The 26,764-nt window shown below is 39.0% G+C and overlaps 1 protein-coding gene across 1 annotated transcript in view; it reads left to right on the plus strand.

Annotated features, from left to right (window-relative positions):
- The window catches only part of LOC140227602 (uncharacterized), a 206,198-nt gene that overhangs the window by 90,307 nt on the left and 89,127 nt on the right, over positions 1-26,764 (plus strand). Inside the window, exons 5-9 of the mRNA XM_072308019.1 lie at positions 1,657-1,732; positions 8,060-9,052; positions 9,272-12,002; positions 17,836-17,847; positions 24,339-24,441. Coding sequence (XP_072164120.1) covers positions 1,657-1,732; positions 8,060-9,052; positions 9,272-12,002; positions 17,836-17,847; positions 24,339-24,441 — 3,915 coding nt within the window. The remainder of the gene's footprint in view (positions 1-1,656; positions 1,733-8,059; positions 9,053-9,271; positions 12,003-17,835; positions 17,848-24,338; positions 24,442-26,764) is intronic.

Raw genomic sequence — 26,764 nt, forward strand, 5'->3', positions numbered from 1 at the left:
CAACTCTACCCAGCAATTGTTGTGTTGGAATGATTTTATGTATTTAGAATGAAAAGATATTTATACACATGTAAATTATTCCAATTCTCACAGAGTTTCTTTAAAGTAACTCTGCCAAGTAACTTAGTCATTAAAGTTTCATTTTCTAAATCACATGCTCCTGTTGTGTTTCATTAGGGATGCTTGCTTGCGGAAAGAGTTCAGATTTTTTTAATATACATTTTAGGTTTTCTAAATATGAAGGGTTTGTTTGCAAAAACCGATAAGTCCATTTTTGAAGATTTTGAAGTACGATCTCTGTCATAAAGTACAAAATAATACCTTTTAAATGATATATCGGGCACTACATATAAAGGTATATTCTTGAAGTTATGGTCAAAAGAAGCAACAACTTTCTTATTATTCTCTTTATTTTTCTTGACCTTTAATCGCAAATATCTCCATTTGGCAAATATGGACTTATCGGTTTTTGCAAACAAACTTTTCATATATATTACACCTGCACAGCTGGAGAGTGTCCATAAGTCCCATATTAATTTCATTTTGGTCATAGTTGTTGTGGTTGCATTTAAAGGGATTGATGTATAAATATCAATGTGATGAGAAATTAAAGGATATGTTTCAAGGATTCAGTTCAGCTGATTAGTACAAAATATTTTTTCTTTTTTTTCATTTCAATGATTTTTTTTTTTTTTACAAAAATCACAATTCCACATCACATTTGAGTGATATAACATGAATGACTGAATCTACATAAATGCCTCCAGTACAACTCTTTATAATTATATGGCCTTTTATTGTATAAATGTTATGCCATGGATGCATTATATATTTCTAAAGAACTAGGCCACCCCTAAGGTGGCTTATGGTATAAAGGTGAATTCCTATAAATAAAAGATAAATTGGTTAATTGTTGCATCAGGAAGGCATAGCTGTGTGAGAGGAAATGAAGAAAATTTGGGCAATTACTTAAATTTGCTTACCATCCGACACTCAATTTCAACCCATCTCTTACCCCATATCTGTCAATTTCTCCCTTTTTCCCTCTCTGTCTCTTTCTGACTGTCTTTTTCCTTCCATCCCAACTGTCTCTATCTTTTTCACTCTGTCCATTTTGCTTCCTCCTTCTATTGCCTCTCCCTTTTCCCATCTTCCACTCATTCATCTTTCCATCTTTTCTTTGCTCTTTCCCTCTCTCCTTCCCTGTCTGTCTTCTTTGTCCTATTCCCACTTTCTCTATCTTTTTCATTGTCTTTTTGTACTCTCCTCCTATTTCCTTTCCATTTTCTTCTCTTGTGCTCATTCTTCCCTCCATCCTTTCCTTGTTTTTTCTCCATCTTTCTCTCTTTCTTTTTTCCTTCCCCATTTGTACTGTCTCCTTCTCTTTCACTCTGTCCCTTTTGCTCCATCCTTCTATCCCCTCCCTTTTCATCTCTTCTGCCTGTTCTTCTCTCTGTTTTCCTTGCTTTTTTCTCTATCTTTCGTTTTACCTTCTCCAATTCTAACTGTTTCTATCTCTTTCACTCTATTGCTGTTGCTCCATCCCTCTATTCCTCTCCTCTTCCTCTTCCACTCGTTCTTCTCTCCATCTTTTCTGTACTTTTCTTCTATCACTCACTGTCTCTCCCCTTCCTCTTTCAAATTTTTCCTCCACAGCTCAGCATCGCGGAGACCTTTGAAGAAAGGCGAGCTCTCCGAGGAGAAATCAGGGAGCTGAGGCAGAAGAAAAACGGTAAGACAAGCAAACATTTGTGCCTCTCTCTTGCACATTATAATATTGTCTAGGCTGACTTTTGGTCATTTTGGAGCAAACTTGGAGCAGACAGTCACTAAAAACTTTACATAAATCTTAAATGCACTGCGTAGAAAGCAGATCTTTGTTTCCTGTGGCATCCTATAGCACGCTTCAGCACTGCCACCGAGTCCTGTTTTTCTTCTTTAAGTCTATCTCTGCCAAAGGAAGAGTATATGAGTGGTGCAGATGAATACACTGTCAATGCACCATGTGTAGTAGCAGAAATATGACCAGCAAATAGGATAATGGAGAACAAATACAAAAGAAGGTTAAAAAAAAGACGGATATGGATTCATTTTGCGTCAAATTGATCAGCCTGACTTCACTTCTGTCACAGCTAAAGAGTCACATCATGAATCAATGACAGATCTTTCAGAAGTACTGCTTGTACATCTGCAAGTCTACACCACAGTTCTGAACAAAATTACCTAAATTTCCTATGATGACGCCCGGCAGGTCAAAGACTAGAGGGCCAAAAATGAAAGAACACAGTTGTGTGTGGTATTAAAAAATTGGGAAACATTTTTTCTTTTTTTTTTACTTCATAAGGAATATTTTCTTTTTTGTCATATTTCATTAGGTTTCAAGTTTTCTTAAGTATGTTTTTATCATGTTCTTTAAATGCATCTCCTAACTTAAATGGAAAGCAAATGAACCCTGTCTCTCTGAGCACTGGATTGCGACAAATTGCTCATCGCTAAATTGCCGTATGGATATGGGATCCCTTGAACAAATTCAGGAAGATGGTTTCCGTGCCACTGCTAATCCCACTGTCTGAGCTCGAATTTTCTCAGGATTGGTTTCTCGCATCTGCTAGAAATTCCAAGTCAGCTGTCTGCCAATGGACAGGCAGAGCCCTCGGTTGGCCGAGCTATGGCTTTAATTGGTCATTTCCACCAAATACCTTTTTGATCACGTACAGCTTGATCTCAATTTCTTGGGGGGGGGGGGGGTTGGGCCAGAATCAAGTTTTGTTCCTGGTATTAATACCTACAAATATGTAGAATACAAAGGAGAAATGAGGATTATTCATTTAAGAAAAGTTTTGAATGAAGAGAAGTTCATTCATAATTTATCTAATGCTCTTTTAGCAGTGATCTTAATTTGATTAGGGTAATTTTCAACCAGATCAAACTATGGCAGAAAAGTAGGTCTGTTAATGTATTTATATGGTATTAAAGTTGTCAGTACTTTGGTCTCCACGTGTGTTTAATGATCTGATTCATCGCAGCAAGTCCCACATAATTTATTGTAATCACCTGAAGCTGTCAAGATCATTTCATTTTATATCTTGTCTGTCACAGCAACTTGATTGATTGATGCTTGTTCATTCAGTAGTTGAAAGGGATGATTCGAGTGAGGTCATACTTGAATAGGCACCCAACAAGGTGTCTATTCATTTCTGGCTTAATTTGTGCCTATTACTACTGATTGCACTTAATGAATGCTTGGAAAATGGCAGATTGGTTTTCAAACATAATGCAGCAAATTGAAATGATTTCACTGTGACAGTCCTCCTCTTGTTCAGCAAAGATGTGACCCCCGTCCCGCCCCCTCCAAAATGTCGTTGATTGATTTCAATCCAGTGAACCATTTGAAAATGTTTAGATTGGCCCACAAAATATATGATTGCTTCATTATTTGAAGCCAAGGACAAGAAGGACTTTATGAGAGGAAATGGGCCTGTTTGCTTGTATGGCTGTATGAGGAAGATGGAGTTTGATCAAGAACTTCCTGTTAGTTCTGAGCACATTCTCCAAGATGCCCCGCCCAGCCCGCAATGGATGGACTCATTAAGGGATGATTACTGGCCCTGACAATCATACGATCTCCGCCGCAGAGAACAGACGTAGTTTGCCGATTAATCACTGAGCGGTTAAATATAGCTCCGGCCGAGATAATAATAGCTTCATTCATTAGTGACAGCTTCGGAGTCCAATACTGCTTTTTCATTTCCATTTCATGTTTGCGGAGATGTACCTTCATAGAAATAAAAAAGATTACATGAAATGGAGTCTAAATGCTAAGTTTTATTCTGAAGGCATTGCTCACTCATTCACCCATCCTCACCATTGGTGGTTGATGGTCAAGTTATTAGTAACTGTTTGAATGGCCTTGGACAACTTGGTAGTGATGCCCAAATTACCATCATGGGTCATTCTCACTCAGTTTAGTTTGTCATAATCAATTAAATAAATTGAATAATCAGTGCTTAGCGAATGAGGCAATTATCAACTGGCAAAGCAATGATCGTGACTGTCTGCCAAATTTCCTTTGCTCCAAGTTGACCTTGTCTCAATTGTTTGAAGTATTGTGCTCATGTAGAGTCATCATTACTATTTGTATGATATATATATGCGTGTAATATTGAAATATGAAAGAAGAAAAAACAGCTGAGCCATTGTAAGGATCATAAAATGTCCACCTTATAAAAAGTCTTGAGTTATTTGTTGCTTTTGCAGCATTTGTTTGTTTGTTTTCTTCATGTGTGCATTATAGTGGGATATTTATTTCCTAACCTTGTGCATTTGCATGTTCTGTCTTGTATCATATCATGTTAATTATGGCAAATATGATATTCTCTAGCCTGATTTAAAGAAATAATGTAATGTCCTTGTAATCACATATTATCCACATTGCTTGCTCTCTCCTTCTCTCTGTCTTGTGTATATAGTTTTTTTTTTCATGTACTTGTCTGCCCAGGCTAACCATGGCTTTTTGATATAACAAACTCTTTGTACCCTGAACATGTTGCTGGTAGTAAATATATTTTGCAGAAGACATGCACACAATATTTCAATATGATAGATCTCACACTTCAATGTAGACTTGCTTTAATAGAAAGAAAATGACAAGACTTTAATATGCAAGACATGCTTCTCTTGATTGGGCAAACTCTTTGGTGAGATATATACAGATTTCATCAGATTTAAAGTGATATATTTTAGCAGCATCCATAGACCACAGGATGGAGATTCAATTGTTTCCCATACTCCTTTTATAGTGGACAGAAATTATCCTCTCATGATGTGAAGGACATATCTTCCATTTTAGCACCTGGATCTGGGGTAGTCTTGTTAATTTTTTTTTTTGGCATTTTTTTTTCCACAGCACTGTCTGTATTTCACATGCACCGCAATAAGCTTGATAAATTGATGCTATGCACATTTTAGGTATTTGTGATCAGTGACTTAACTTTTGGCAGTTTTAGTGGCTACTTCATGATTTTCACCCTTGTGTCGTACATGCTGGTCAAGGGTTCACACTTGAAAGTGGGTGAAACGGGGATAAACATGACTAGTTTTTTTGTGATTCTGGGGAAGGGGGTGGGGACTCTTGTCTGCCTATAAAGGTCACGATCACCTGCTTGGATTGCCCCACCCCTTCCCTGCCCTTACCCCCCTGCCCGGTGGTGGTGGGTAACGAAGTCTGGCCCATACATGTAGCGAGTGCATATCACACGTCAGTCGTTCAGGGATTGAGAGAGGGTAAAGGAAACACACCCGTTTCAACAAGTCTGCTACCGGAGTTTGAGGGGAAATGTCTCATGGTGATCTACCCCCAGTCTTATGATTTTTCTGCACCGCAAGAGGATCGCGGTTGCTCTCGTAGATCGAGAGTGAGCTCATTTATCGCCGAAAATAGCTCCCCATGATCTGCGCCGGCATTAAAAAAGGGCAATTCTATGGATTTTGATTGTTTTTATCCACGACTATTGGAGCTTGGAAGTGTCTTGGGAGTGAGATGATTGTGTTTTGATGGATAGCATCTCACTGAGCATATTGAGGCTTAGTGTGTCTTGGTTCTATCGCTTCTTGTTTTCCTCTGCAATATTCATGGCTGGCAGTCCATTTAGTGCTATCATGTGAGAGTTCTTGCTTGTGTTCGCTTATCACTTTTCGAGGGGATTCTAGTCAGTGGTGAAAGTGACAGTGAAATGACTCAGCTGTGGATTTTTTTTCCTTGAACATAACATGGGCTCCTGACTTACCGCAGGCTTTGCACTGTTTATGGGGGATGACCAAGGGCTCGTGCATTGACGGAGGAAACTGCCTTCATGCTGAGAATATGACTTGGATTATGTTGTTTCCTTCTTGTGTTTGTCACCACGGCACTACTACGCAATAGCAATAGATTACTGCATACCTTTGTTGCATTGATATCATCAGCATTGATTTTTTTGTATGTTACTAATATAATGATCACTACAGATATCAGCTGTTGCTGCAACTTCAAAAAAAAAATGCAAGCATTAAAAGATGTTTAGTAGTGGAATACATGTAGGGTTAAATGAAATTTAACTTATTTGGTACGTACTTGGGAGGAGACAAGAATACACTGAATTCTAAGGAGACAGAAAATAGTAATTGTAGTTATAGTGTATAAGATTTTACAACAGGAAAATCACAGTTATAGTTCCAAAGGTTTTCATGGAAAATTGCAGTTGTAATTTACATGATTTGTACCACAGGGAAATTATAATTAGATAGTGTTTATGACTATATACAAAAATTAGTTATGTTCATGACTTGAAGAAGTGATTATAACTTTTAAAGGAAACGATTATGTAATAACCCTGTGTGATGCATTCGTTTGGTAACCCACTCTCTCTGAGGCCTGAGGTATTTTCTCCCCCTCCATTTATATGTCCCCTTCCTCTGATATATAAATAGAGGTCAGTGGCCAATTGCCAGCAAGCTTGCACCCGATAGTATGATTTCAGCTTGTAATCGTTACAATGCTACCTTGCAAAACCTGTGGACTGGATCCCGGGATTGTGGTGCGGCACATTTATAGCAGCGATGGATGGATCCGCTCTTTGTAGTATTGCAGTCAGATGTGTGGTTCATGGTTAACCACCTGTCGTATTGCGGATAAATAAACATGTAACGTGATGTCAGCTTGAGAAGTACCCAGCACCTGCACAAGACAACACTATCATGCGTGAAGTCCATGCTTGAGGATTTATATTATGGTGCTGCTGCTGTTGCTGGTAGAGAGTATGACTTAACAGTGTAAATCAGTGTGCGACGTACCGATTCTGATTTACCTTCGCAGATTTTGACTGGCGTATTCTCTGACTTTGTTTTCAAAACTCTTAAGAAGAAGCAGCAGATAAATATATGGGACGACGCTGCTCAGTGTTTCATCTTAAGACTGACCTGCTGAGTCTGGCTGTACCCTGACATAGATATCACTGTCTTATGATGTTCAATTAATTTAAGCTGGGAGACATTTCATTGATGACAATGATGTTGTAACAGTCTTTACTACCTTTTGTTTTCAAAGAGAGATCTGAAATTGATTTTATGAATCGTGCATTTGTGGATAATAACTGCATATTGGAGAGAGTTGGAAATATGCTGCACAAAGAAGATTGCTGGAGAACTGAATGGAGTAACATACAGGGCAGGTGTTCCTGTCAAAGACCAGTCGGTCTGCTAGGGGGAGGGGGGAACCACTGTAACCTCACTTTGCACCCCACCCCTGATTGTCCTCACCGGTTCCAGCTGATCACAAGGATGGACACATGAATTGCCATCACCCGCTGCCGCACTGATCAAACAGGAAATGCACATCTCACGAGACCCAACGATCCACCCGCAGACAACACGTTAAAGGGGCCCTACTCAACCAGCCACTCCTCTTGCCAGTCATTCCCCAAGGAGGTTATCTGTTGAGACAGTTCACTCCTGTACAGCCATCTACCAATTGGCCCACTAGATCTACTGCGTGGAGTTAACAATGGCACTCGGACACTAGTTGGTGAATTTACGATAATTGACTGGACCTGGAGTCGACTGGCTGATGCAGGTGTTGAGTTGCAATACAGGTTTTGAGAGAGGAAATCTAATTTTTCACCGTGTGAATTAGGGAAATTGAATGTGATATTCCAGAGACCTGCCACCATTGACAAATGAACAATTCTAGACCCTGAATAACTGGGAAGAAGTTTTGCAGATATCTTGTTAATCAGTGTACGTAGAGTGAATTACTTTGGCACCCACTGATGCATCGTCATTAATATTGATTGGCTTTCCTCTAGCTCCCTTAGCTCAAGAGTCAGTTCAACAATAGTGAGTGTCTAGAAGAAAATAACTTATTTAACCAAAGTGTAGGAAATATCTCTCATTGGAAATTGTCAGCTGATGAGAAGATACTTCTTGCATAGAGTGAGTGCAGTGGAGCACATCACTTACACTGCAATCTTGATTCGAGATTGAGACTGGTATGGATGAAGGGAATTGCAACACTTGTGCGTAGATAGTGTGTACGAATTTTCAGTCATGGCAAAGAATAAGGACGTGAAGAAAGTTTTTGGGCTGTCCAGGCGCAAGCTGCGCTCAAAGACGTGCACTCAAAGTGACTCCAGCTTCTGCACCGAGCCAACTTTCAGCAACTTCTTTGAGCAGCAGAAGGACCCAGTGATGGCCGAAGTGGCTGCGCTTGCTGCGGTCAATCTATCCTCAGACTCTCAAATGCTGCACAAGATATGGCAGAAGCTCTCGACGCTGGACAAGATCGAGCAAAAGGTGGACTGTGCTCTGAAGAGACTTGATCACTTGGAGCAGCACGCTCATGACTTCTCTCATGAGCTCAAACCCAGCACCGAAAAGCTCAAGGAAGAATTGATGCTCACCAAAGAGGTCATCCAGGACATCATTCCCAATCTGCCTGACTTTTCAGCAGATGGTTTGGATGGGGACGATGACAGTGAAGATGAAGATAAGGATGACAGCAGCTCAGATGAAGATCAAGATGAGACTGTTACACTGGAGAAAGACACTCTTGTAAATTCTGAAGATAGTAAGGATGACATTGAGCCAGAGCTTTTCTTCATGGAGGAGGAAATGGGAGATGGTCTTTGCACCAATCTTCATGGCCCTGACAACAGTCCTGATCAAAAGTCCATTGAAGGTATGTACCTTGTAGACTATCCAAGCAGTTCAGATCGATTGGATACATCTTCAACTCCATTCTCTGAAACGTATGACATTGTTAGCCCCATGGGTGCCCCTTCAGAGTTCTACCCGAATTTATCTGAGATTTCAGGAAGCAATGATCACGATGATTTCACCATTAGAGGGGCATCAATCAAAGATACCTCTGAAATCGATGAAAATGATATGGATTCTGCAGATTTTTGTGATGATGATGATGATGAAGTTGATGATCAGGATAGCGAGGATGACTACTGGAGGATTTGCCCAAACGAGCAAGCTGGTGCTGATGGGATGAGTAACATTCAGAGAACTAGTATGGGATTACTGGAACAAATTTCAAGGTTACAAGAGGAACTTGGTGAAACATCAACCTATGACAATAATGATGGTGGCTATGAGGATGATGATGATGATGATGATGGTGAAGAAGAAGATGAAGAAGATTCCAGTGAGGATGGGGAATTTACTGGAGGCAACTCACAGGGGCAGACATTTGCCCTGGAACAAAGTCTTGAGAATGTGTGCCTTCCAGATATCAATGGAACATTGGACAGTGACGATGACAAGGATGTTGATGAGCTTGAGATGCCAAGATCTGTTGCTGATGCAACAGATGTCGCAAACCTTGAGGATATTGCTACAAAATTACGGCATGTCCCACAGACTACTGATGTAGACTACTATAATATTGAGGAGTTTCAAATGATGTCATCTGGTTTAAATCAAGGAATAGATACAAATGACAGCAAAAGAAACATGAGTACAAAAAGCAATGGTGTGCCTCTTCCAATTCTCGAAGAGCAAGGACAGATTATGAGGATGCCAAGTGTAAGTGGAGACCAAAAGAGTAGTGAAGATAGCTGGGATGATGATTGTGATAGTGATTGTGACAGCAAGGATGGCAAGAGTCACCCTTTGCATAGTGTGGGTCAGGTAGGTCTACAGCCTCAAGCTGATCAAGTGCGTGAGAATGGAAGCTCGGGGGATGCCTCTGCACATTCATTTGGTAACTTGGGTGAAAGCGGTTTACCCTCTGGTGGCTGTGGTAGTCTTCAGGTTGATGGAGATGTTGTTCCACTGCCACTTGTGGCAGAAGAATCCATTCCATATGTGCCACCACCTAACCCCTTTGATATTGGTGCCAGTGATGCTTATTCAACGAACAATGTTAATGAGGAGACCACTCCTTTGGACAATCACAATGGTGAGGCTAAGTCAGAGGAAACAAAAACTCAAAATGCAGGGAATCATAGTACTAATGTTACAACTGCTAGCAAGGATGTAGATTCAGATAATGAGCAAAAGCCCAGATCTATTGCAGACAAGATAAATTGTTTCAATGCCCCCTTTGCAGAAACCTCTCGCACTCCTTTGTTTAACTCTAGAGAACGTTCATTTGTGAGGAAACTGAGAAGGTCGATCAAGAAGCAGCAAGCAGTGGAGAAGAATAGGAAGAATATGAATGACAATGCTGAATCAGTGGTTTCAGATAGTGTGCTAACAATCTTTGAGGCTTTGAAAACATTTGAAGAGAGAACTCATCAGGTGAATGTAAAAAGGTCTGAACTGAAGAGGAAACTCTCTTCAGTTGAGACCCACCTTGGGAGAGCAAGCAATGTGATCAAATCTGTGTCTTCCGGGTCATCCCCCAACAATTCTCTGAATTCCAGCTTTCAGAAAGCTGACGAAAAAGAGGCTGTTGTCTGTAAGGCAGACAATGACAATAAAACTGCAACAAATTTCTCAACAGGTTTGAATGATGATGCAAAGGCAACCGGTCCAGATGTGGAACAGGATGGCCAAATCTTGGAAAATGGCAAGGAACACCAGATGGGGTCAGAGGTCAATGGCGTGTGTGGTTCCTCCGATCATGGAGTCAGTGGGGGCTCTGGTGATGGGGTCGTAAATCCGGCTGAAAACTCCTCTCCTGCTGCGGGGGAGGATTACATGCTTGCTGCTAATGAGAAGCAAGTGGTTGACGGGGAAGTGGATAGTGGATTGAGCCCACCTCTGCCGGCCAATGATGGGCTTGATTGTGAAAACAAACAACTACTAGAGCATGGCATCGTTGCCAAGGAAGGAAGCAATAATGTGGGAAGTTTTGAAACAGATATCATGGTAGATTTACCGGACTTAAGTGACAGCAGTGCCAAAGAACTTGCTGGTGGTGTTGACGTAAGTGATCAAAGTGCACCGGCTGATAGTGCAGGTTGTGGTCGCAGTCTTCCGGAAAATGAGTTCTCAAATGCCGACAAATTGTCAACAGGTAACTCTGATGCAACGCAGGCTCCATTGTTAGAGAATGGTGAGAAAAATGTCTCAGGAAATGATGAAAAGCTTCCACCCCCAGTAGCCAAGAAATCCCTGCCAGCAGTGCCTTTAAAGCCAAAAGCAAGGAGGGCAGCTCAGCCAAAAGGTGAATTGTGTGCAGACAATCAGCAGAAAGAGGAGAAGACTGAGACGGCCACAAACATGCTGCCCAGTAACATCAAGAAGAAACAGAAGGGCGGTGGGCTGAGGAGCATTCGACCAGACTTGGCAGGTCGGATCGGAGCAACAGATGCTACCACTCCACCAAAGATTCCTCCTGCTGCTGCTCCAGCAAACCCTGTCCTGGAGGTTGTCAAGAGACCTGAGGGATCCAGGCGGGCGAGGATTATTCGCAGCTACCTTGAGCTTGAGAGGATCAAGAAGGAGGGAGTCAAGGCAGGCGCAGATGGGAAACCGGTCCAAATCACAGCCCCGAACCTTGGGATGCTCGAGAAGCTAAAAGGGGCTGGTACAAAGGGTATAAGCGGTGCTGGGGGAGGACTTCGTGGCTCGGATAATATGCTGGAAGAAATGATCAACATGCAACTCCTGCAGGCTATGGGAGTTAATCCTCTTGCTGTTGCTACAACTGCTCCTTCTTCAACACCGGCTGCTGACCCATCAGTGAAACCTGAGCGGCCCTCTCACCTCGCCATCCCAGCTCCGATCAAACAGACAAAACCTGAAAAAGTAGGATCAGGGCCATCACAAGGTATCGCCAAGATAATGACAAAGTTTGGTGACAGTGCCTCATCGGGCCCAAAACAGGGCCTGTCTACCTACCACAGCAATGGAAACAAAGCATCAACATTTCCCAAAGGACTTAAGAAGCCTGGCGGTAAAATGACATACAGCGCAGAGGTGAAGGAGAATGACATTGCGATTTCACTGAAAGAAGATAATCGTCGATTATTCATGAACAAGCTAGGACACCAACCTGGGCTTAAAGGCAAGTGAACTGAATATGCCTGCATATCAAACGCTCACTCATTTGATGTTGAATGTTCCATGACTTGGTATACTAGAATAGAGGACCATCGTTTTTTGAGCATGGCATCTGATAGGAAACAGAATGCAATTTGTGATTGAACACCTCAATGAATGGAAGGTATATCAACACAAGCCTGTACGAGTTGATTTCAAGTCCATTGTGACCTTTTCAGCATGACATCTTTCATTTTGATACCTTGGTAGTACCATAAAAGGAATGTCTTCAGCTCTAAGACATAAATAATGTTATAAGTTAAGAAATTAGCCCTGTGCAGGAGATCATTTTAAAGAAAGAAATAAGGATTGGCTTGTTAGAATTTGAAGACTGCATCTTTATGCATGATCTAGTTTCCTTGCATCTTGTCTGATGATTAGCTAAAATTATTGTTCAAATGTGGTGGTGCATGGAATGGAATTACATAACTTGCTGAAGAATGGATATTTATTTTGATTTTAGGTGATTATATGGTCAATAGCTTGTGCACATACCATTTTTTCAAGTGTGCTTGCTATTTTTTTATACTATTCGTAATGATAATAGTGGCAATATGTAACGTGTGATAGATGATAGCTAAGAATGAAACATCATATTAATGCTTTTACAAATGGCCTATTATTTTCAGGATTTTTTTATTTCAAAGTTTTCTTTTTTTTTTCCACAAGACCAATCAAGGTCATGGCTAAGAAAAAACAACAACAACCCGTACCTGTCAAATATCAAATAGATATGAGCATGACAGGTGTGAGAGATACCAAAGATAATATCCATTTACTGCCTGTACAAGTTGCCTGCAGTTAAAGTTACTGATAAAGTCATTTCAGTCTAGGGAATAGAATATTGGGGAATGAATTAATTAATTATGAACGTATAGGTCTGTCATTGTATATGCTGTATGTCATTCACAAATTATGTTTTCACTTTGTATTACATGTATGCCATTATTCATTTACTATCTAACAATTTTAGTAAGTGTTACATCCACATTCATATACATTGCAATCACATTACTTGAAAGTAGTTCAAGTAAGCATGGAATTGATGACATGGTACAACTTAAAACATTTTCTTTGTATTGGTATAAAACTTGTTGCCATAATATGCTTCTTATGTATTACTCAAACTATAGCATTGTTGGCCATTGATACTGAAAACATACACACATCTGATGGTGCTATGTATATGTGTTTTGGCTGGTGCAGTAAGACTTCAGGGCCTTTCATACATTTTGTAATCATGTGGATAAGTCATTTTAAAGTGACAATCTCCTGTACTTAGTTATGGGAAGGAAAATGCAGGTGGATTAAAGTTCAACCCCTCCATTGCCAATATAAGGCAAGTTACTGCAAGACCAGAAATGTTCTTGGTGTGAAATTTGCGCGAATTGGAGCTGATGGCCTTTTTCACGGCACAAAACTTTTGCAGATAGCCACTGGCATTCAGTGCGAAGTGTAGACAAAATCTTTTGAGTGGAATTTACTTTCACGAATCTTTGCTCCTCGCAAAATTCGTGAGAGTTTCATGCATGTTAACATTTCTGGTTTTACAGTCAATGACGGTAGTGTCAAGTCAACTGACAAATTACAAAAGAAGTAATACACAGAAGAAGAAGAAAAAGAAAAAGAAAAAAATCCACCCTGTTTTTGTCGATTGTGAGGCCAGGTTGGGGAGTGTTAGAACCAAACGATTTTCAGCCTCGTGAAGTGCCTGTCCCAATAGAAATCCCAAGTCCAGGGAATAGAATAGTATACTTTCAATAGGATGGTGACTGTAATGTTTTGGCTAACTCTGTCATACTACTCAAGCATGGCGCAGCAAACTCAGATGAGAACTTATCTCTGCTTTCATCAGCACAATGTGTTTTCATATGTTCTGTCATTATTTTATGTAGAGTGCTCTGCTAACTTGCTTTCAGAGTAATGGTATTTTTAAAGGGACTTTACTATGACAAGATGCAAGTAGTCTTATTATTCTAAGAATGATAGATGAGGAGAGTCATGTAACTAACTTAACCAAATTATCTGTAAGTCAAAATCATATTCATAAATTATCTTGATATTGGTGCTGCACGACATAGGTCCTGACTCCTGATTTATTAAGTATCGCCAGAGTGAAGAGTTTCTTACAGAGTTGAAGTCCTCAAGTTTTACTTTGTTTCTTTTTTGTTTTAGGAACAGTGAATGTGTAGTGAATCATGAACTGATATATGGATACAAAATCTCCTTTCATTCTATAATTTCCTGGCCATCATAAGGAATATCAGTAGCAATAAAATGGCACTTCCACACAATATAATTAGTCTTTTTCAGTTAGTTATACCAAAAGACAGAAACTTACTGCGTGACCCTCTTATGTGTTTGTGGCTTTATTTCTATCCCAATCCTCATGAGTGGCACATAATGTGAACTTTGCTGGTCATCTAAGTTACACAGTCATCATTCATTCTATAATAATCCATAAGCATTTATCCCGAATTGTGCTATATGGATGGCAACTCCTCCCCCCCCCCCACCCCCGGAAAAAAAAAAAAAGTTCTGTTTTTTGATTTGTGAGAGGAGTAGATGGAACTAGTTTACTTTGACAAGTTAAGCACACGGCTCGGACGTCTGTCATGAAATAGCTAGTGGCTCTAATAGCAGCCTGAACCTTTCACGTCAAACCCATGATACGCACTATAGTTAGACGGACACTAAATGTAAACAAAAATGTGTCGTCTTTTTCAGCACAGTGTATGAAAACATGTTTCATTTTTTTTTTTTTTTTTACATTTGAATTGGACTGAATTGAAATGAATTTATTTCCACATTGTGGAGTGGAAAACCCTGATCAGCAAAGCTGGTTTCCATAGGGGTCCACAACAAATATTAATTAAGCCTGTAGATCTGTAGATATTTTTGGAACTTCAAAATCCATCTCATTCTCAATTTATGATATTATATTAGACATATGTTATGTCTTGAATGTGAAGATTTGTGCATAATATACATAACAAGCAGTTGTCTATTGTTTTGATAAAAATACAGTAGAAAGTATACCTGTCCAATGTTGAGCATCATTTGATATGAGACTATACTACCAGTTTGCGAGACATTGTGGCTTTAATTGAGTGGAGATAAATCCCCATGCGCGCCACTATAGGCGTGGTTCCAACCACTCTAATTGGCCTTGTGACTTCCAAAGGTAGGAAGTCATTCAAGCAGGAGTTAATTACAGCTTGATCTCTTTGCAAATAGCTCTCACCTTTGACGGTCACCTGGGTTTAAAGGTGTGAATACGAGTGTCATTATTTGATAGACTTACCGTTTGGATGGCATTTAATGAATTAATTGGTCGTGGAAGCTAGACGCTGTTATTTGGCTTGTGAGGTGGCATGGTTTAATATTCTGGAACTAGTCAGGTCATGCATTAAGGCCAAGGACTTACTACTGAAGCCTTAGTGGCTCAGTGGTTTGAGACCACAGACTCTCAGTTGTGAGGTCCATGGTTCAAGCTGACTGACAGTAGTGGTTGTGCTGTAGGTCAGGGCGAGAGGAGATGTAAAGCTGTTGGTCCCATTGTAGCATTTAAGTACTTCCTTAGCGAGTGTGCTATGTCAAATAAAAAAAAAACAAAAAAAAAACACACACAAAAAAACCGAACCCCCCCCCCCCAAAAAAAAAAACAAAAAAAAACCAACAACAAGAAATAAAACAAGCAGTGCCAATTATCCAAGGGGGACTATCAGTCTACTCATATTGAAGGAACAAATTTTGTCCTGAATGAATGTCTGTTGAGAAATTGGAAATGCATAAATATCTTTGACCAGACCAAGGGCAAGTAGGCCTAATGGACACTTGTGAGGGACGATCATACTATTATGCACAACATATAACTTTAGTGGTTTGCTGGTAGGTTTCAATTTACATCAGACAGTAGACTTCATGGCTCTGTTATCTGTGTGTTTTAAATCAGGTGGCAATACATGCTTGAGGTATACTGGGATTCAGTAGGTTGTTGTCATGTGAAGATGCTTTTAATTATAAGTAAACAACTTGACATAAGCCCAATTTCCAAATGCATCAAATATTGAGACTTTTCTCATGATGAAAATATGTACTCCATATTGTTTTGTCATTTGACTCTGTAGACTTGTAGCATGCATTTCATAGACACTACAGCAAATGTATCTGTTATGTGTGTATGTACGTAATGTATGCATGTATGTTCTTGTATATAAGTGTATTACATGTATCTGAATTTTACATCCATTTATCCATGTGAATGTATGTTTATTTACATACAAAATAAACATGTTTTTGTCACTTCATCAACATTTGATAACTGTCAGGGAGATAAATGAAGGTAATATGCATGATCATTATGTGTGATAGACTCAAACCCATTTGATGCCTTTCAAAATTGAATCCACAGCTGTTCAAAGTATTTCAGGGGACTTTCTTAAAGGAAGAATCAATCAATAACACAAGTAAAAAAAAAAATAGAAAAAAGATATGAATATATACTGGCTCACCTGCAAATGTCTGTTAGAGTTCCAAGGTCCTCTCGGTTGCTTGACTGATTGTCACACAGGTTTTTCACACCTCTGAATGTATATCACTCAGGAAATGAATATTTCCTTTGAATTTATGTCAAGAGGAATTCTCTCTAGAATTGAGTGTGAGTAATTTGGGAAAGCTCTAAAGTTACGATGCATAGCAAGCCTTTAAGGCTCTGTTTCTCCTTCTGGCATGGTTTTAGAAATGAGGAAATATACTTTTTACTTTGGAGAGCTATATGGGAAAGATCAAAATTAAATATACTTTTCAAATGGTTACTATTTTGTTTTTCTTGCTTTGTATCAGAGTGACTGATACTGTAAAATTTTCAAAATTTATGTTTCCTAAAGTGTACCAACTAGTCATCTTGAAGAGATGCAATGAGTGTATTAACAGTAAAAATCTCCTGAGTCACTTTTCTATGTGTGATCTTGAAACACCTGTACACAGAAAGGATTTAAAATGGTATTTTGATGAATTTATCCATATCACTTATCGTGTAAATGTTCCAGCATCTGCCATAATTGTTTCCCTATGTAAACACATGTTACTATGCATTATTCATCACTGCTCATTGTGTGTACTCGTATCATATCACTGTCGTGTATGTTTTAATCACAGGTATATTGACATGTCAACACTGGTTGTTTGTAATGTAACTTGTAATCAAACGGTTTGTTCTTCATCAAGATGTCTCGCCTTGTCTCATTTGGAGTGCGAATCCATGTCATATTTAATGGAAAACTGTATATTACATGAATGAGAATGTGGATATTGACATGGACATCTTCTGAACTGCTGTAACTGGGTGCCTAAAGAAAACGAAGTTGTCATACTAATAAACAATAACTATGGGGGATATTAGAAACTTGAAGGGAATCGACTGATATCCCCTTGGATGGAATTAAAAGAAATGAAAGGGGAATCACTTTTGTGAGCTTCTGCATTTGATTTTCCATTTTATATCATTGATATATAGTTGTCCTGTCCTGTGTCTCTATGTCTATCATGTTGAAACAATTGTCATATCTTTAGTAGCTAGCTACCTCTAGCATTCTTATTTTGTTGCAGGATATTTTATCTCAAGCTTGCCTTCAGTCAGACATAGTTTCAGCATTTTTAGCTCACCTGAGCCAAAGGCTCAAGTGAGCTATTGCGATCGCCCTTCGTCCGGCGTGCGGCGTGCGTCGTGCGTAAACTTTTTACATTTTCATCTTCTTCTTGAAAACCCCAGGACCGATTTTCATCAAACCTGGCAGGTAGCATCCCTAGGGGGTTAGGAACTCAATTTGTTAAAATGGGCACCATGCCCCACCCAGGGGACCCCCAGGGGGGCCCAAACCCTCCAAAATTAAGGAATCTATAAAAATCTTCTTCTCTAGAACCAGAAGTGATAGAGCTAAGTTAATACTATGAGTTAGTACATTGATGACTGTAGTTTCAAGTTTGTTCATGGCAAAATCAGGGGTGCCCCCCTTGGGACCCAGGGGAGGGGGGGGGGGGTGGGGGTGGGGAGGGGTCCTAATGGGGCCTAAATTGTACATTTTCATCTTCTTCTTGAGAACCCCATGACCCATTTTCACCAAACTTGGCAGGTAGCATCCCAAGGGGGTTAGGATCTCAATTTGGTAATATGGGCACCATACCCCACCCAGGGGGTCCCCAGGGGGGCCCAAACCCCCCATAATGAAGGAATCTTTAAAAAATCTTCTCTAGAATCAGAAGTTATACAGCTAAGATAATACTATGAGTGAGTACATTAATGACTGTAGTTTCAAGTTTGTTCATACGTAGCAGATCCAGGGGTGCCCCTCTTGGGGGGGGGGGGGGGGTTGGGAAGGTCCAAATGGGGGCCTGAATTGTACATTTTCATCTTCTTCCTGAAAACCTCATGATGGATTTTCGTCAAACTTGGCAGGGAGCATCCCTAGGGGTCAGGATCTCAATTTTATCAAAATGGGCACCATGCCCCACCCAGAGGGCCCCAGGGGCCCCCCAATCCCCCCAAATTAAGGAATCTTAAAAAATTTGGGCCCTTATTGTACATTTTCATCTTCTACTTGAGAATGCCTGGTCAAATTTTAGTAGAGCTGTGAATAATTTAGATTAGTGACTGCGTGAAAGGTGAACTTGCGATACTCGCGGGTCTCTTGTTATGTTTTAGATTTTGTCTTCAACTACTTCATGCTTAACAGTGTAAATTTGAACATTCCCAGGGATATATCCAATGCCTTTGTTTGTGTGCTAATGATTCTCTTGGCTTGTGAAGAGAGTAAAAGAGACCAAATGGATATGGCCAGTTTCAGAAATTACAATTCTTGCATCTCAAAAGGGTTTCAGTTACCATGACAGCAGGCAGAACAACCACCTATCAGCTGTGAGCATGTGGGCTGTTGCCTGCCTCTTTCATGGGAAATAATTGATGAAAGTTTTGCAACTGCAGTACAACTATTGTTTATCATGGGCTTACTTAGCTATCATGTTTTTGGAAGTATTTTTCTTTTTGTTCAATTCTAATAAGGTGATTAAAACTCTTAATATTTTTATTCTAAAATATTCATGATTCAAAAGAAAAAAAAGTGGACCAGAGCCTGCATTGCATAAATAGAATATGATTGGATTATGTAGGGACAATGTTGGATTAGAGTTGCATTTAATTTTACATTTTTTCTAAGTTTCATGCCTTGATGAAAATGTCTTCTTATATAGCTTCAATGTCTTTTACCACTACATTTTAGTTTTCACTGCATCAAAACTCGTTGAGTTGTCACACGATGGTAGTATCTCCTCCACTGTGGATTTTCACTTGAAACTGTTGTGTACACTTTGAGATCTAATGCAGCCCTTTGAGCATATTAGTCACATATTTGTCTGGAGTTTCTTTTTTTTTCCCCACAAGAAATGGGAGGAGACAGCCCTTGTGAATGTATGGTAAGAAATGTCTGTGGTATTGTCAGATGGTAAGGAGTGCTTTGAGATTAGTTTGGTCATAAACACTGAGGAGGCCATGATTGAGTCACATGGGTTCCCATCTGGGGCCTTCTTTGGGTGATTTGCTTTCTCTTTAGGATGTTTGCTACATGTATGAAATAAAACTCACCAAAAAGTGTCTTATTTAGGGCATAGGAACAGGTTGCTGTCTATCAAAAGTTAATTGCAATACTGAGTTGTAGAAGTTGTCATATTGCCTTCAATCATGTCTTGGTGAATTTTACCAAATTACCTTCTTATCCTTAACCCGTTGAGAACGAGTCCCGAGTATACTCCGGCAAGTATCTATGGGAAATGCCTGTCTTAGCAAAATCAGCCCATCCTCAGCAGGTTAAGGAGGTACATAGGCAAAAGAGGAGATGCCTTGTCATTACATATTTGAGCTTTCATATTATCCAATGGGAATAGAATAAAAGGGTTGGGAAGATCATGGCTTTCCCACATCACAGATGTTTGCAATTATTAGTTAGTGAGTCAGTCCTTTGAGATGTCAACAAAAATACATGCGCATTATAGCATGTGACCCAATCAATGTCAAACGATATCCGATAATGTGAAATAAAGGAGTTACTTTGGGCACGTAGTTATTGCCATGTGTGTCATATTTGAAGTGATTGATGAATGTACCCAAGAGAAGAAGTGCAGTCCGCTGATATGTGTAGGGAAGATTCTACGAGTTACCTTCATGGAAAACACCAATGGGAGAGTGAACAAGCTTGAGTGAAGCAGTCCCTGCAATAATTTCTCTTGCTCACTATAGGGAGAGATGGAAAGGCAAGAGAAAAAGAAATTGGGGACAGGAAACCAAATCAGTGTATTTGTTGTCATACTGTGAGAGAAAAGTAACTTCATTCACTGTGGGATATTGTTTGAAAAGTCACAAATGCTTTGACATCACATCTCTGTAAATTGAATTGATATGTGAAATGGACACCCTTGGATAAGTTGGTGTGTGAACAAACAGCTGCCACATGATCCTAAGAAATTAATTTTGTGTCGCCGAATGGCATTGTGAAATTGGTCTCTTGACCCGCTGATATTTGCAGGGTTCTCGGAGGCAAAAACTGGGTCAAAAAGTTCAGAAAACAGACATTCCTGTAGCAGGAGGGTGGGGATTAAGCCGGAGTAAGTTGGAACAGAGATTGAAAATTCAAATGAAAACAAAAAAATCTGGTAAAAGTAGGTAGGGCAGTTTTGTGAGAGAGGAAGAGATATGACGAAAAACATATCAAGAAAGAGAAATATGGAGGAAAACCAAACATATAGATAGTTAGAAGCACAAAGAGAGGTAGAGAAAATGGCAGAGGTTAAGAGAGGAGAGCCGATGAAGTGAAGAAATTAAAAGATATGGAGAAAAAACAACAACAGTGGTATGAGAAAAAAAAAACCCAAAATACACTGAATAATTCATTTGGAAGATGGAGACACAGCATGGAGAGATAGGTAAAATGGTAAGAATTCATTGATGTATTAAGAAAGAGAAAACATAAAGAGACAGTGGACAGAGAGAGAGAGAGAGAGAGAGAGACAAAGTGTGAGAGAGTGATCTAGAAAGGGGAATATATATTCAGACAGATTAACAAGGTGAGACAAATGAATATTTTAGCAAAAGATTGATGGATATGTTAAGAAATATGAAGAAATAAAGAAAGAGAGCGAGAGAAAAAAAAAAGATAGATCGAGGGAGAAGGCGATGGAGACCAGCAAAGGGTACTGTTACTTTGTGGTTAGGATGACATAAGCTGTACAAACAAAAAAAAACTGTTACAGTGTGGCTTGTATAGCAAGAGAGAAAGATATCAAATAGAAAGAGACAGACATTATGACACAGAGACAGACAGGTGGTAGAATAGACACAGGTGCATGCACACAAACAAACATTACTAACTACATTACTACACAAGTGTCAGGGGGGAAGGGGAAAGAGCACAAGTGACGACTGGACTATAAAAAAATAATGTGGAGAGCTGGACATAGATATAGGCCTGTATAGAGACGCAAATATAAAGATTTGGCAGATGTATAGCATTGTGGGAATGCGATGATATGTTGTCATGTTCATAATGTAGTTGCCAGTGCAAGTGACTAATTTGTGAAGTGCAAATGAACTCTCATATGTGAGAACATATCCTGTGTACAACAGCAGCCATGACAAAAAATAAAAATAAATAAATAAATTGAATATATCCATATCTACTGTGGTAATAGGGAGAGTATTTTGATATACTATACATACAAAAGAGTGAAATACAAATATGCAATGCAAAGCAATGAGTGAAATTTTCTAAACCCATGGGGCCTACATGTAATGTACACAATAACCGCTGTGGGCATATTGGGTTGATGGATTGCAGTTTAAAAAGTTCAAATTGACTCAAATTGCAACTTTTAAAAAGAAACCTCTCAAGTATGTGCCTTCATAAGGTAGGGGTATGCAGTAGCCTTTGACTTAATTGCCAAGCATATTTACACACTGAAGAAGATAATATCTTGAGGACCGTGGGTTTCTTTTATAATCACATGGATGTCATTAACTGTCCCTCTAGTGAACGGATGAATGCAAACATGAATTGCTGAGCCAACACTCCAAAGCTTGAATTGATGGGACCAGTGGTTCTCCCTACCTTCCAGAATTAGATTTGGGGTAGATAAAAATACTCCTCCATGGATGAAGAAAAAAAAAGATATGCATGCCCTTTTGTGAATGAGTTTTGTGGAATCCTGCATGCTTTCATAGGTTGCATTGTAACTAAAATAACACTTGATTGCATGCTGTGCTTGCATTAATGTAATCATCGATTATTATCCATTGGACTGAAAAAAAGGTAAGAGAATACATGCACAAATTGTGGTACTGGGAAGAGTTCATATGTTTCATAGAGAGAAAAGAGATATATACAAACATAATGATGAAGAAGAAGGCTTTTTAGATCTGTGTATTAAAGCAGGGATGAAAGTGATAGATGATGCATCAATGTGAAAAAAAAAACAAAAAAAACTTTTAGACCCAAACATCCAATACCTTGAGCAGGGCTTACTCTCATTAAGTCTCTCAATACCACAGTTTTAAGATATCATTCCTATCCTATGCAGAAGTGTTGCCAGTGGTAATGATGATGGGGTTAATAATGGCTTGATGCTATTCAGTGATGAATCTATACCCTCTGCCAATATATTAAGCCAGCTATCTTATAAGCTACTGAACTGTAAGCCAACCGTATTTTCTGTGGGGGAAAAACACAAAAAGATGTGATAGTGAACCACGAACACCTGAAATTTCCTTACCTGAAAACACTCCCCAAAACAAAGATGTTGAGATAGTCTACATAACATTTTGTACATGTGTTCTCCCAAGTTTTAAAACAACAATAACAACACTCACCAACATGCACCCACACACGCACACACAAGAAAACGTCATTTAAAGTATAGACGTGGTAGTGTCAGTGGCTTCTAGATTATGAAAATACACTTCAAACAAAACAAGAACAACAACACTCACCAACACGCACCCACACACGCACACACAAGAAAACATCATTTAAAGTATAGACGTGGTAGTGTCAGTGGCTTCTAGATTATGAAAATACACTTAAAACAAAACAAGAACAACAACACTCACCAACACGCACCCACACACGCACACACAAGAAAACATCATTTAAAGTAGAGATGTGGTAGTGTCGGTGGCTTCTAGATTATGAAAATACACTTAACATGAGAAGTTTTTATTAGGAGTATGGAACTTTTCTTTCAGAGTGTTAGCCAGTCACAGCCCTTTTCTCAATCCAATCTTTTCACTATCATATCCTATCTGAAGGTTGGCCAGAAATAATTTTCACGCAAACAGTTTCATGATCTTGCCAACTTCCCCTTCAACTCTCCCATCCGGCACTAATTGTAATCTGTCCATGGGAAAATGTTCTTGGCAAGAATAATCAAAGATAATACAAGATTGTATATCCTGCATGAACTCGTTTACATCCTGCATTATGAAAGTGCTCTGTGAAGTTATGTAACCACACTATTTCCCCCCCCCCCCCCAAGGATAATGATAATGACAAATGACAAAATATATACAGGCCAGAGTGTGTCAAAAAGGTGACCCACCATAACTTTAGAGAGTCAGTTTCAACGAAAGAGGAATTCCAGTCCAGTTATGAGTTAGATTTAAAAGAACAGGTAAAATCTTATAAGAACAACAGTGCAAATTTGATCAGAATTGGATAAAAATTAGGGAAGTTATGAAAGTGTGAGGTTTCGCTAATTTCTGCAGAACAGTCATACAATTAAATGAATATCTAAATGAGTGAGTTGAAGATGTCATTACCTTTTCATAACTTTCCATTAACCTGTATAAAAGAAAATGACAAAAATTCAGTGTTTTTGTTATGAAAGTACAAAACATAATGTTATTCCTGTTTGCATCAATTCAGAATAATGATCAATTAAGCAGCTCAGGATTTGAGACTGGAGCGTAATTGGGGTTAAATGCAAAACTGAAATTTCACAAGTTTATGTACAAACTGTAAGGCAAGTTGTGAAAGGATGACATCATTACCTCTATGCTTGCATATTCATGTTGAGTGTTCAAGAACTGTTTCCTGAAAATTAGTGAAACTTCAAAAAGTCATAACTTCCATATTTTTCATTAAATTTTGATCAAATTTTCATTGTTGGACTAAGAAAATTTTACTCCCCCTTCACAGAATAATTTCTAATTGCCCTGGAATCCCCCTTTATGAAGTTGCATATTTTTTTCTTGTAGGTGCAAGACCCAACAACTCTCCAAGCTACAACAACAACAGCAGCAACACCAACAGCAACAACAGCCGTGGACTTGTGGCAACAAGCAGCTTTGAATCAAGCATCAAACCAGTAAGTTGTCATGCATTTTCCACCTTGCCCTGTCATTGGTGCCAACCAAAATGACTTCTTTACAAATGATGAAATGCAAGGAGTTAAAGAATATTCCTGTTTCTACACTACATTGCTCCTGGAATTCCTTAGAAAAATTCCAGCATCCTCTGTTATAATGCAGAGTAAGTCATCATTTAGTCTTACCATGGAGGATTTTGTTGTATAACGCATCGTGCATTTTTGAAAAAGAATTCCTGAAAATACTGTTAAGAGAGTGAAACCATATTCCACCGTAGAAATAAGAAAAGAGATAATGAATGGGATGGAATATGGTCCAAGAAAAGAGGTAAAGTGTGAGAATAGGAATCTAGAAGGGATGGTGCGAGTCTGAATAAGGATGAGAGGGGTGAAAGAGTTGCCAGAGGATTTTGTAAGATGACTCGAAGTCACTTGCTTTTATTAGGAAACACAGAGGCATGTAATGCCTCCTGTGAGACTGTGACTCAAAAATCGAATCAAGAACCATCTCTTCTGTCTCAGAGATTTTAGTTGTTTGTTCTTCAGCTCATCACGCCCCAATCCTTATACACTCGTAACTCTTTAAATGACCTATTTTAGCTTAAGGAGTGTCTGAATTGTTTTTGTTCCTCTGGGCTTTTTATCACCGTTTAAGGATTCCAATCCCTCCACTGTTTGGTACTTCAGATAAAAACAAGAGCAAATACTTGGTAAGGGGTTTGTTAATCAGTGTAAGCCAGCAGCTTGGTCATTTGAATGCGACTGTAGTCAGCTATTTGTTCATTTGTTATACTTACTGTATATATCATTGTCTTCAGGTGTAACTGTTGTTATTCTGAACTCCTTTTCCTGTATGAATTTTCAAAACCATGACTGCAAAATATTTAGTATAACTGTGATATCTAAAGCCTGGTTGTATCCAGCATATACCATAGTCATTTTTGTTGATTCAATTATCATCACTTTCATATTTCTTGTCCTTCTTTTCCATAAAAAAAAAAGTTGCACAAATGATTGGAATGAGATTTCACAGGATGATATCTGATGTAAGTTTGAAATATTTTCTTTAGATTTAGAGCTGATACAGTTTGGTTCTTAAAGTTGTTTGTCACCCCTTTGAGGTTTAAAAGATGTGGTGGCTATCAGTTATTTGCAGCCAGGTCATCTGTTCTTATTTAAATGCTGATACAATGTCCATTTCTAAGCATCAATCTTCTGTAGATGTGTATTCCTGAAAGAAAAATATAACATTCAAAAAATTATAAGTACAACTTCATCTAAGTCACTTTTACTTTGAAGCTATCTTGGCAATGCCAGTGTGTCTCACACTGCACAGTCTATTTTAAAATTCTTTTATAAGTTATGTCAAAGTAAATCTTAAAATCAGAGACTCTTCTTTCCAGATAATTAAATGCCCTTCAGAAGTGGGTGATCACATGACCCCTGTAGTGTCCATCGTCCAGTAAGATAGAGGCGAGAGGATATCGTTTGTGACAATGACTTACTTCCCGCTTGACGAGATGGGAAAACAGATGCTGATGGAGGTTGTGGCCTGCTTGCATGTATTTTCATTTAGAGGACACCAAACCTTAATCTTAGCCTGTGAGGCCATGGAGGAATGGGCTGCGGAAATTGTCATCTTTGTCCTAGTAAAATTGGCAACTCTGATTTTTATTGTGTATGCCAAACTGGAGAAAGATGAGATGAAATTTGTTAATAGAAAGTTACACAAATTTGCCAATGTGTGAGGGAAATAATAGCTTTAATCCCCCAAATATGTGTTGTTATACATTCAGCAAATTTTATGCTTTTGAAAATTCATCAACTGGACAAGCAGTAATTATCTAATATGTTGAGAACAACAAAAGGCTCATTTTGTTTTTACTCTACACTACACAGGAAAACTGGTTAACTTTGCACCTTTACCATTGTCTCTCTGGGAACAGCTTTACGGGTGCAACTTTGCACCTTTCAGACCAGTGTCACAATTGGACCACCTTTAAAGGTGCTCCCAGCATGACATTGGTCTGCACCTTTTAAGGTGCAAACTTCAACCTATTTTTCTTAGTTTGTATGTTATGAAGCACCAGTTATAAGAATTGTAAAAAAAAAAGAAGATAAATATACAGTTCCAAACAACAGAAATATAGTTTTATTCATTCAACAGTTTATAGGGGCTTTCCTTCTGTGTTCAAGTTTTCTTCAATAAGATGGTGCATCACCCAGGCAATTAGAGGTGTGGATGGGTTTTTTTAAAAAAAATAAGATTACAGTACCAAAAATGAAAAAGTTGCGGCATTCTTAAGTTCCACATAGGTTTTCC

Source organism: Diadema setosum, chromosome 4 (assembly GCF_964275005.1).
Source record: "Diadema setosum chromosome 4, eeDiaSeto1, whole genome shotgun sequence".
NCBI lineage: Eukaryota > Metazoa > Echinodermata > Echinoidea > Diadematoida > Diadematidae > Diadema > Diadema setosum.